The 13,178-nt window shown below is 38.4% G+C and overlaps 1 protein-coding gene across 1 annotated transcript in view; it reads left to right on the top strand.

Annotated features, from left to right (window-relative positions):
• dnah6 (dynein, axonemal, heavy chain 6) overlaps positions 1-13,178 on the top strand; it is a 57,686-nt gene that overhangs the window by 1,492 nt on the left and 43,016 nt on the right. The window contains exons 1-15 of the mRNA XM_077524060.1: positions 1-868; positions 1,332-1,396; positions 1,896-2,075; positions 2,675-3,031; positions 9,086-9,220; positions 9,335-9,413; positions 9,499-9,571; positions 9,647-9,833; positions 9,929-10,030; positions 10,566-10,673; positions 10,775-10,855; positions 10,931-11,051; positions 12,132-12,283; positions 12,394-12,546; positions 12,907-13,155. The exon at positions 1-868 is cut by the window's left edge and continues 1,492 nt beyond it. Of these exons, the coding sequence (XP_077380186.1) occupies positions 811-868; positions 1,332-1,396; positions 1,896-2,075; positions 2,675-3,031; positions 9,086-9,220; positions 9,335-9,413; positions 9,499-9,571; positions 9,647-9,833; positions 9,929-10,030; positions 10,566-10,673; positions 10,775-10,855; positions 10,931-11,051; positions 12,132-12,283; positions 12,394-12,546; positions 12,907-13,155 (2,100 nt within the window). The 5' untranslated portion in view covers positions 1-810. The remainder of the gene's footprint in view (positions 869-1,331; positions 1,397-1,895; positions 2,076-2,674; positions 3,032-9,085; positions 9,221-9,334; positions 9,414-9,498; positions 9,572-9,646; positions 9,834-9,928; positions 10,031-10,565; positions 10,674-10,774; positions 10,856-10,930; positions 11,052-12,131; positions 12,284-12,393; positions 12,547-12,906; positions 13,156-13,178) is intronic.

The raw sequence follows: 13,178 nt of genomic DNA on the forward strand, positions 1-13,178 counted from the left end.
CCTTATGTTGCTAGGAAACGTGAGCTGCTAGCACAACGCTGACGCGATACTTGACGTTTTCTACGTATTTTGGAAAAGGTAGGCTGAAGTAACACTGATTAGGCTACTTACGTATTGCAATAAAACAGTGTTCATGATAATATTATGACTTAAGCATGTATTTGTTTTCTGTTTATTGATATTGAAAATAAATCATTGTTGGACATTTATCGTTTTAAGTTCTTCGTCATTGAAAAAGTGTGATTCCAACCCAATCTCGTAAAAATGTTTGCTTATAGTGCTTCGTGATGGCGATATACTATGGAAGCGTTGGATTTGGGACTTTAATACGCATGTTACCATGACAGCAAATCATACAAGTATACTACAGGAAGTACAGGACCATGGTCTCAACAACAGTAGTGTCGCCTTTCGGAACATTTTATATCAACATTTTCGCACACGACTTGTGTTTAAAAAAATAATAACAATACAATAAAATTAACATCCCACGCTTTGCTTTAACTAGAACGCAGTGAAAGCTAAATTCGGCACCAGTCGTCAGACGTTTCCACTCGCCAACATTCGCGCAACACTCTTGATTACTTCATTGGCTCGTTATCTGCGCGTGTCACATTCCGTGACAGATGTCATTGATATTTGCATCTCTGACGTGTGCACAATGACGCGCATTGGTGTCCATGAATGGCCGTTTTTGATAATGCACTAAATTTGCGACGGGATGGAATAATTATCAATTGAGAGTTATGTGAATTATATAAATGTTATCCTGCAATCCATCACACGTTGTGTGAGGACTTTTGACCTAAAATGGCATCGACATCGAAAAGTTCCTCGTCTGGACAAAGCGAGGAGGATGATTGCATGGGTAACTTTATTATTTGATTGCATACACATATACATTTACCATAGATCAAACTTAAGACCTATATTAATATTAACCATATAATGTACAATTTCGATCATTATAGAGTGGTATTGTACAGTTTGTTTATAATTTGGTTTTGGGGACTGTTATAATTTGGTTTGGGTTTGCATAACCCTGATACACATATTGCTAAATGCATGTAAGAATAGCTAATCGTATTATTATTATTTTAATTCTGCAGCCTCCTCATATTTCAAATAATTGACATGTACTGAGGCGGCCATTTTTATTATTTTATTATTGTTGTTATTATTATTACTATTATTATTAGTAGTAGTCACAGTGTTTTTAGTTGTGTTTCTTGTCTTGATTGTGAGCAGCAGCAAGCATGACCCACAAGGAGATTTCAGTATTTTCTTATTACTGACGCTATATCTCATTTTCACTTAACATCTTATTTCAGAGGTCGAACTCCCACAGCAGCAAAGCCCCACCATGTTACCTCCACTCGATGAAAAAGGCACACAGGTGTGAGAAAACAGATATTATGAGTTGACTGAAACAATATAAGCATTTCCAATGAGCATGTAGTCTATTAAATTATTTTCAATGGTTGTAATTTTTTTGGAGATATGGTGGCCCAGTGGCTAGCACTCCTGCCTCAGAGGTCGTGGGTTGAAATCTGGACTCTGGCCTCCCTGTGTAGAGTTTGCATGTACTCCCCGTGCGCTAAGATTAATTGAAGACTCTAAATTGTAATTGGTATGAATATGAGTGTGAATGGTTGTTTGTCTGATGTTTGTGCCTTGTGATTGGCTGGCATCTAGCTCAGGGTGTACCCCGCCTCTCACCCAAAGTCGGCTGAATTGGCCCCCGCACACCCATGACCCCAGTGAGGATAAGCTGTACAGAGAATCAATTTAGTGATGGAATTTTTATGGTGGACCTGCTTCAGCCTTACTGTTATTATACACCATTATTCTTTGCTGATGTCTTTTTTTTTTTTTTTTTTTGTCCCATAATGCAGGCTCTGCTGAAGAGACGTGTTAAACGGAAATTGCCAATTGATGAGCACCTAAAATCCCAGGAAAGGAGGTATTTCCCAGGCTGGCATTCTCAGGCGCCTTTTTCCGAAGAAAAACAGCCACCGCAGAGGCGCAGCATGCCATCAAGTGTAAAATTGCCTCCATTGCAATCTCGCTCCAAGGTTGGTGGCACACGTGTGTAAGGTAGAAGATGATAAACAAATCTGCCGTGTGGCAGAAATCGCTCAAAACTGCAGCATCAGAGTTGTAGATGTGGCATTTATCCACCGTAGACTTTTACACTGACTCTAGCGATGTTCTTGCAACTAAAGTATGCAAGCTTTCACACAATGAATTGTGTGATAAAATGCTTGCTGGTTTGATTGGTGGTTGAGTAATAAACTTTACACACCTGTCCTGGTATTGGTGAATTCCCTTACACACAGGCAACCTGCCTCTTGAATCTCTGATCATTATAAAGGTCAATTCCATATCAGAGCCCTTCAGAAATGTCTGGTTTTACATGCAGTGTAAACAAACATGGATACTGAGAGAGATCAACAAGTAAAATAGCATTGAGTGCTTACGCGGAAAGAGTGATCCAAATAATAAGCTAATACATTGCTGCTGCGTCTTCTTCTTTTTACAGCTCCATGTATGTGTTGAAATTTAAATTAGCTCATATAACAAATCATTTAGTCAACCTAATAACAGATTTTGAAAATATTTCATCCTCGTAAGTTTTTTTGTTTTTGCTTATGCGTTCCTTTCACTCTTTCAGAATCAACTCTCCCTAAGTAAAGCATCAACTTGTTGTCCTGCAAAAAGACCATTTTCCCTGAAGAAAGATGCAAACCTAGAGACCCCCTCTGAGGTCCGAATTTTTGAGCACAGCAAGGATGACTACACGATGGTTAGCAAAGACGGCGTCTTGTCTACCTGTCGGGAAAACTTTGACTTTGTAAGCCTCGAGCGGTTTGAGGAGGAATATCAACTCCACCGCAAGCTGGTCCTCATCCCCTTCTTTGCTCGTTTCAAATTATTCAAACCTTTCTATATCTGGCATAAAAAAGTATGTGCCAAGAAGATGCACGTGGCTCAAGAGGCTCTCAAGGATAAGTTGTTCATGATCAATCCGGTAAGTAGAGAAAATTTCTTTGTAAGCTTGTCTGTAACAATACAGTGGCGAGAAAAAGGATGTGATCCTTTTGGAATTTCATGGTTTATTGAATACATTTGTCATAAATCGTGATCTGATATTCATCAAAGTCAAGGCTCACATACTTTTCCCACAAGCACTGTGTTTTTTTGGTTGTTTTTTTTTTCCCTCAGATATTCACGCGTGTCTCAGGCCCGTTCCTCCTCCATCCATGGGGAGGCAGTGTTGCTGTCTCAACTGAACGAGAACGAGCCGTTTCTTGTTTAAAATTGGACACGGAAAAACAGAAATCAAGTCTTTATCACACCTTCCTTAATGTGTTTATTTTACACAAGTCGCGACCTTAGTTTGTTTCCCTTCAGCTTGTTTTGCCTTCACTCGGAAGACACTCTTCTTCTGCTGTTAAATTTTCTTCTTCTACAACACTAAGCAGCAGCTCTGATGTGTATATATTATTGGATAGCCAATAGACCAAGACTATTCGGCATACTATCCTATACATTTACAATATCAAAATTGGAGAACATTTGAGACAGTACTTCGCAGAAAGAGGATGATTTGTGATGTTTTAAATATGTTAAACATAAACATCAGGACGTTTTACAACTTTCCTTAAATACATGACGTATATATTATATCCTGAATTTGTTTACAGAAGGAAACCTTTTTTATTATTATGAACCCTAAACCTATGTCTTAAATTTGAGGGGGTGCTTGTGACCATGTGTTATTTTTCTATGAAGAAGGTTTTGGTGAAGATGCATACGAAACTGGTGGGGTTCAGTACCTCAAACAAGATTAAGAATCACTGATTTAGACACATTTTATTTGTCAATTCCTTTCACTTTACCTGAAGATCAGATCACATTTTATGACAAATCTGTTCAGAAATTCATCAAATTCCAAAAGGTTGACATATTTAGGGCCCGAGCAGCGACCGCTGCGAGGTCCCTATTGTTTTTGTAAAAATTATTATTATTATTATTATTATTATTATTATTATTATTATTATTATTATTAGGGCCCGAGCAGCGACCGCTGCGAGGTCCCTATTGTTTTTGTAAAAATTATTATTATTATTATTATTATTATTATTATTATTATTCTTCTTCTTTATTCTCCGCAAACGATCGCGATTTTGGGTACCTAAACATTCACGAAAACTCACCGAACTTTGCACACTCCTCAGGCCCGGCGAAAAATTTGATATTATTAAGTCGTCATAACAATGCGACTCGATAGCGCCCCCTAGCGTAGAAAAATAAAAACCAAGCCCGGCACGTTTGAGCTAGAGCAACAAAAATTGGCAGGCACGTGTAGCACCCCGAGACGCACAAAAAAGTCTATTGGGACCATGTAGCTAAAATGTACAGGAAGTGAGCTATGAATTTTTTTATGTCCAATTTTGGCCTATTTTGGCACATTCACTGTGGTCATGCTTTTTCCCCCTTTGCAAACATTTTTCATCCAATTGACTTCAAACTTGGCATTTATCATCTCAAGACCTGAGAGAAAAACTGGGCAAAACATCTTGCCTTTTTGAAATACTATATGACGGGGGCGGGGCATCAAATATTGCCTTTAAAATTTCATTTGTCCAGAAAGAGCAAATGCTTAATAACTCCCATGTTCAAGCTCCAAAAAATCTCAAACTTCTCAGGCAACGTAATAGTCACGGCCTGAAAACATCTATATGATAAAATTCAGTTATACATATAGCGCCACCTAGTGGTTACAATAAATGTCATACTTTACGTTTTTAGCTACTGTGCTAAGCTTGTTGAAGGGATCCATTTGAAAATTGGTCAGAAAAGGCTTAAGATGTTGATCATGCCCCACACCGAATATTGTAACTTTTCGCCAAAGGGCGTGGCCGCTACGGTGACGCAAAGTCTGAAGATTTTTCGTGAAAATAAAAGCTGCATTAACTTGACCGAGATGATCCTATCTTCTCAAAATTTCACACATTTGATGAGAGTCCAGCCCTAAAGACATCTACTGACTTATATTTCATCTAACTGATAGCGCCACCTAGTGGCAATTTTTTTTATTACGAATTTTCTTCTACGTTTTTCTCCAAACACGTTAACTGGACCTACCTCATATTTGCTCAGATGAGGGTTTCGGCCTTCATGATGTCACAACACGACGTTTGTGAGTTTTCGCGAATTGCTGTGGGTGTGGCTAAGCGCTGTTCGCCAAAAAAACAACGCCGGTTTTGAGGGTCTAAACATGCACAGAAACTCATGAAACTTGGCACACACATCTGGCCTGGTAAAATGAGCAATATTTTATTGTTGATTGTGCTATTTTTACAAAAATGACTCAATAGCGCCCCCTAGAATTTTTTAACGAAGCAGCCCCGGTTGTACGTTTAAGCAAGAACGACGAATATTTTTAGGTGTATGAGGGAGCCCAAGACCTACAAAAAAGTCTCTTGGACCCATATGCTAAAATGAACAGGAAGTGAGCTACGAATTTTTGAATGTCACATTTTTGACAATTTTTGCACATTCACAGGGCGCAGACTTTTGCCCACTTCTCCTACACGTTTCATCTGACTGAGTTAAGACTTGACCTGGACCATGTCAAGACCTGAGCCAACGACAGGGGGAAAAATCTTGACCTTTCGAAATACTATATGATGAAGGCGGGGCATCAAAATTTGTGTTTCGCACTGAAAAAGGATATGCTTAATAACTCCCCGGTACATGCTCCAAAAAATCCCAAACTTGACATGTATGTTTATCGTCAAGGCCTGAAGCTATCTCTATGACAACATTCAGTTATATATGCAGCGCCACCTAGCCCTTGAGGCATAAAAAAAAAATACCCCACATACGGTATTTTGTACAAAAAATGTAAACTCATTCTAAGTGTGATAACTAAGTCATTTATGAATATTCTTTTAGTTTCCACCACTCAAAATGTTCACTGGCATCAGACTTATCCAAACATATATATATTTTTATTTATTTTTGATAGCCTCTGTGGACATTAAAAGCAATATCGTGAATGAAGGATATGCTTAATAACTCCACGGTACATGCTCCAAAAAAAATCCCACACTTTACATGTATGCTTATAATCAAGGCCTGAAGGTATCTCGATGACAACATTCAGTTATAAATACAGCGCCACCTAGCCCTTGAGGCTTATATAAAAAAAAAAAAACACATACGGTATTTTGTACAAAAAAATGTAAACTCATTCTAAGTGTGATGACTAAGTCATTTATGAATATTCTTTTAGTTTCCACCACTCAAATTGTTCACTGGCTTCACACCGATCCAAACGTATGTACGTTTCCATTTTGTTTTATTCATTTTTGATTGCCCCTTTGGACAATAAAAGTAACATTGTGCAATGAGTACAACGAGCGATGATGTCTATATACTCTTTTACAAAAAATACCAATCAGGGCAACTCATTGCCTAAAAATAAATAAGGACGCTGATTTTTGCAGGTCTTAACAATCACCAAAACCCGTTGAGCTTGACACACACTGGCAAAAAAAAATTCTACATGTAAACGTTTATTATGCCATTTTCAAAGAAATTTTGCTTCCAATATGCCAGTACCCCAACGTGCCAGTACCCTAACGTGCAAGTACCCCAACGTGCAAGGACCCTAACGTGGCCCGGGCTGCGAGGGCCCTTTATAGCTGCTCGCAGCTCTAGTTATTATTATTCTTCTTCTTCTTCTTTATTCTCCGCAAACGATCGCGATTTTGGGTACCTAAACATTCACGAAAACTCACCGAACTTTGCACACTCCTCAGGCCCGGCGAAAAATTTGATATTATTAAGTCGTCCTAACAATGCGACTCGATAGCGCCCCCTAGCGTAGAAAAATAAAAACCAAGCCCGGCACGTTTGAGCTAGAGCAACAAAAATTGGCAGGCACGTGTAGCACCCCGAGACGCACAAAAAAGTCTATTGGGACCATGTAGTTAAAATGTACAGGAAGTGAGCTATGAATTTTTTTATGTCCAATTTTGGCCTATTTTGGCACATTCACTGTGGTCATGCTTTTTCCCCCTTTGCAAACATTTTTCATCCAATTGACTTCAAACTTGGCATTTATCATCTCAAGACCTGAGAGAACAACTGGGCAAAACATCTTGCCTTTTTGAAATACTATATGACGGGGGCGGGGCATCAAATATTGCCTTTAAAATTTCATTTGTCCAGAAAGAGCAAATGCTTAATAACTCCCATGTTCAAGCTCCAAAAAATCTCAAACTTCTCAGGAAACGTAATAGTCACGGCCTGAAAACATCTATATGATAAAATTCAGTTATACATATAGCGCCACCTAGTGGTTACAATAAATGTCATACTTTACGTTTTTAGCTACTGTGCTGAGCTTGTTGAAGGGATCCATTTGAAAATTGGTCAGAAAAGCCTTAAGATGTTGATCATGCCCCACACCGAATATTGTAACTTTTCGCCAAAGGGCGTGGCCGCTACGGTGACGCAAAGTCTGAAGATTTTTCGTGAAAATAAAAGCTGCATTAACTTGACCGAGATGATCCTATCTTCTCAAAATTTCACACATTTGATGAGAGTCCAGCCCTAAAGACATCTACTGACTTATATTTCATCTAACTGATAGCGCCACCTAGTGGCAATTTTTTTTCTTACGAATTTTCTTCTACGTTTTTCTCCAAACACGTTAACTGGACCTACCTCATATTTGCTCAGATGAGGGTTTCGGCCTTCATGATGTCACAACACGAAGTTTGTGAGTTTTCGCGAATTGCTGTGGGTGTGGCTAAGCGCTGTTCACCAAGAAAACAACGCCAGTTTTGAGGGTCTAAACATGCACAGAAACTCATGAAACTTGGCACACACATCTGGCCTGGTAAAATGAGCAATATTTTATTGTTGATTGTGCTATTTTTACAAAAATGACTCAATAGCGCCCCCTCGAAATCTTTAACGAAGCAGCCCCGGTTGTACGTTTAAGCAAGAACGACGAATATTTTTAGGTGTATGAGGGAGCCCAAGACCTACAAAAAAGTCTCTTGTACCCATATGCTAAAATGAACAGGAAGTGAGCTACGAATTTTTGAATGTCCCATTTTTGACGATTTTTGCACATTCACAGGGGGCAGACTTTTGCCCACTTCTCCTACACGTTTCATCCGACTGAGTTAAGACTTGGCCTGGACCATGTCAAGACCTGAGCCAACGACAAGGGGAAAAATTTTGACTTTTCGAAATACTATATGATGAGGGCGGGGCATCAAAATTTGTGTTTCGCAATGAAAAAGGATATGCTTGATAACTCCCCGGTACATGCTCCAAAAAATCCCAAACTTGACATGTATGTTTATCGTCAAGGCCTGAAGTTATCTCTATGACAACATTCAGTTATATATGCAGCGCCACGTAGCCCTTGAGGCATGAAAAAAAAATACCCCACATACGGTATTTTGTACAAAAAATGTACACTCATTCTAAGTGTGATAACTAAGTCATTTATGAATATTCTTTTAGTTTCCACCACTCAAATTGTTCACTGGCTTCACACCGATCCAAACGTATGTACGTTTCCATTTTGTTTTATTCATTTTTGATTGCCCCTTTGGACAATAAAAGTAACATTGTGCAATGAGTACAACGAGCGATGATGTGTATATACACTTTTACAAAAAAATACCAATCAGGGCAACTCATTGCCTAAAAATAAAAAAGGACGCTGATTTTTGCAGGTCTTAACAATCACCAAAACCCGTTGAGCTTGACACACACACTGGCAAAAAAATATTCTACATGTAAACGTTTATTATGCCATTTTCAAAGAAATTTTGCTTCCAATATGCCAGTACCCCAATGTGCCAGTACCCCAACGTGCAAGTACCCCAACGTGCAAGGACCCCAACGTGGCCCGGGCTGCGAGGGCCCTTTATAGCTGCTCGCAGCTCTAGTTTTTTCTTGTTATTGTATGTCCCGATGTGTAAAGATGTGCTGAAAGTGGCCACTCTAGACTGTTTTTATAATTAAACCTATTTGTGTGTCTCCACAGGATTTAAGCCCGGCACTGTCAGACGTCTGGGAAATGTGTTATCAAATCAGATCAACTAATTTGTGTCATATCGAGAAGAAGTACACATATACTCTCCACGAATTTCATGAAGCTCAGTTCACACAAGTGGAAGAGGTACAATATATTCCTGAAAATACAAGTATGGAATGTTTATGTGACTGTTAGTGTTTTTGTTGTTGTTTGCATGATTTTTTATTTTTTTTACTCTGAATTATTTACTTTAATTAGGCACTGAATGACCTGCAGAAGTTCCGTGACCTGGTAAAAGAAGTGACACTGTGTTCCTGTAGCAGCTTCCTGTCAGATCGTGTGTGCATTTTTATTGTCTTGAGATCGTGGTACACAAATATATAGAGAAGTTTTTTGTTTTAGACAATTCCTTTTTGTTACAGATAGCGACAAGCTGAGTGAAATCCAAGTTCTATTGGGGATTAACAGGGGCTTCTTCTGTCGGCGCCTCAACTGGTAAGTTTTCTTGTGTTCGGTTTTGTTTGCAGTAACTGCTTCGCATCAACGTCACTTCTTCTCGCACCCGCACAGCTTCATCCGACTTGTTGACTATTTGGTGGTCAACACTTTGCACACGTTGTTTGTGAGTGCAGTGGACAGGCTGCTGGCTGCATTCCAAGAGCAGGTTAGTCAAACCCCCAGCCTTGATGTCATTCAAACCTGGGGCCAGCAGCTCGAGGCTGAAAGCAGTCCTCCTGAGGAAAAGGTGGATCGAAAGGTAGGGCGTTGCCTCTTGAACACTACCGCTACACTTTTTTTTTTTATTATCATGTATAGCTATTTAAAATATTTGTTACATGTGTGTCTTAATAGGCTGGGGAGTCGGAATCTTCCCAGAGTAAACCAATGTTGATAAGTGAACTTGTGCTGGACACAGATGCGCTGTCCTACAGACCCTCTGAGCAGAACTTTCAGGTTAAGGAACATTTTATAGCAATGGACACTAGGGATGCAACGATAAGCGCAATATCGTGATATTAAAACTGCCACAATATCGTCGTTGTCATGTTCATGATATTTAAATGCAACACCATTTCCATGTGTGCAGTTCTAGCACCCTCTGGTGGCGATTTTTTTAGTGCAATGCAATTTTTATTAGGAATGTTTTGGCCCTCCTATGTTTAAAATCAACACTACCGGTAATTGTTGGACAAAGGGGAACATAATATGCCTGTCAAGAAAGTCAATATGTGGAGGAACTCAATGTGTGTGTGCATTAACAACATAACATAATAATAATAATATAATAATAATAATAATAATAATAATAATAATAATAATATTGTGACCTTTTTTAAATATCGCCAACTTCCCCCACAATATTGTGATAATTATCGTATCGTTAGTTTCATATCGTGATAATATCGTATTGTGACACTTGGATATTGTTACATCCCTAATTGACACTAAACTCCCAAACAAAATAAATGATTTGTTTTCTTCCTAACAGGAGACTGTTGGAGAGATAATTGGGAAGTTCCAGAAAACTGTGTTGTCCGTTGGGACACTAACGGCAGATGAGGATTTCATTTTACTATTAAGTCACGAGTCTTTTCGGGTAAGCAAATAACACTCAGCTGTGTTTAATTCATAATGTCTATATTTTGTACATATGTTAGGTGCCACTTTGTAATTTCATGTGTTTCTATTAACTTTAAGAGTCAATATAGAGATGCACCCAGTTTGGATTCTGTCATCGAAAATGATGGATACATAAAATGCATCTGTCAAAATATTAAGGTCAGTTACACCTGACATTAGGAAGTATTAGCAAGTAACAATTCCAATGACACACTGTGCGTGTTTTGCCCTCAGGAATCACTGCACTTCACATTTGAAGCAGCACAAGTGTGCGCACGCATGTTTGAGCGTTTTCAGCTCTTTTACAAGGAGAACGAGGGTCTCGATTTGACTGCTCTACGACAAAAAGATCACGGTACATGCTTATGCTTCATACTACATGATTATCATTATTCATATGAAGCGCCTGGCTATGGAGGACCAAAACTGCCAAAATTCTAAATAAATAAATGACTAAATAATTAAATAAATGACTAAAAGTGAAAATAAAAATGAATATAAAAAATATAATTCGAAAATTATATCCAAAAAAATAAATCTAAATGGAAATAAATCTGTTTTTATTTTCACTTTTAGTCATTTATTTATTTAATCCGTTTTTCTTTTCACTTTAGTCATTTATTTATTTATTTAGTCATTTATTTATTTATTTAGTCATTTATTTATCTATTTGTTTAGTCATTTATTTAGACATTTATTTATTTTGAATTTTGGCAGATTTGGGCCGTACTGTCAAGTCGAAATGTTATTCAAATGAGGGGGTGGGCTTAAGTGTGTCTTCGGTTAGACTCCGCCGTTGCAAACTGCCTGTCATTGGTCGAGTAAGCAGCTCGGCCAACGAGGAAGTCTTGCCAACTTGCAACGGAGAGCTCCAGTAATGGACGTCTATGGTGTCCACTGGCACCTCAACTTGTGACTTGATTTTCTAGACAACAAATGAGAGCAGATAGTTGACAAGATAGTCATCCATTGCTGGAGCTCTCAATTGCAAGCCAGCAAGACTTTCACGTTTGCCTAGCTAGCTACTCACTCGACAGGCAGTTTGCAACGGCGGAGTACAACCCAAGACACGCTAAGGACCGCCCCCTCATTTGAATAACATTTCGACTTGGCAGTACGGCCCAAAACTGCCAAAAATTCAAAATAAATAAATGACTAAATAAATAAATAGATAAATAAATAGATAAATAAATGACCAAAAGTGAAAATAAAAAAATGATTTATTTCCATTTATATTTATTTTTTTGGATATACATTTCGAATCATATTTTTTTTATATTAATTTTTATTTTCACTTTTAGTCATTTGTTTATTCATTTAGTCATTTATGTATTTTGAATTTTGGCAGTTTTGGTCCTCCATACCTGGCACGCATTATGAGTTTTAATGTTGGGCTCAGACCTTACTTTTCTGTTAAATTAACTTTGTTAAACAGGATTGGAATTTTTTAGAACATCACTAGACTTGTACCACAATGAGCACGAAGAAGCCGTGGCTCTCCAACCACAGAGACATCTTGGCCTCCTCCTCGTGGACAAAACAGAGATGAAAGAGAAGCTCATCTCTTCTCCCCTGCGTTGTCTGAAGGTCACGAAAGTGCACAATCATACTGTGCACCCAAACACAAAGACAATAATACTCTAATTGTTTGTGAACAGGGCAGTGCTATAATAGTAACTTTCTGCTGTCTTTTATAGGTCATTAATGAGATACTGACGCAGCAGGCCAAGCGGAAGCTAACAGCTGTCATGGCGGAAGCTGGTGAAGCTCAATTTAAACTAGAACTCAGTCCCACTAATACAACCGAGTTAGCCAGCTACCTCACTTTCCTTGATGAGATACCTGAAAGGGTAAGATTTGTTCATTTGTACATGTTAATTAATGGTACTTTTTTGTAAACATTGTAAACATGACATGCTTACTTTTTTTAAAATTAGTTATTTAATTGTACCTGCGATTGGCTGGCAACCAGTCCAGGGTGTCCCCCGCCTACTGCCCAAAGCCAGCTGAGATAGGCTCCAGCACCCCCCGCGACCCTTGTGAGGAATAAGCGGTCAAGAAAATTGATGGATGGATGGATATTTAATTGTACATATATATATAATATTATTATTTATTTTGACTTATAATTATTGTGTTTTTTTATTTATCTTAATTTGAAATTGTGAAGATGCTATACTTTTTTTTTTTTTTTTTTCTTACCCCCCTAGATGAAAGTGCTGGAGCAAGAACAGGAGACGGTGTGTCAGATGTACAATCTGATCAACATATCCTCACTTCCCATCACAGCAGACGATGTGGCCTTTGCCTCCATGGAGCCTTACATGAACTCATTACACAACATGATCAATGATGCAATGTTTGACAGGTACAAAGTGATGGATAAGTTTTCCAAGTCTCTGCAGGTAGACATAAAGGATCTGAACCAAAAAGTCAAGAAAATCAAGGAAAAGTCACAGGTATGTTGCGAAATTGCAGTCGT

Source organism: Festucalex cinctus, chromosome 6 (assembly GCF_051991245.1).
Source record: "Festucalex cinctus isolate MCC-2025b chromosome 6, RoL_Fcin_1.0, whole genome shotgun sequence".
Lineage (NCBI taxonomy): Eukaryota > Metazoa > Chordata > Actinopteri > Syngnathiformes > Syngnathidae > Festucalex > Festucalex cinctus.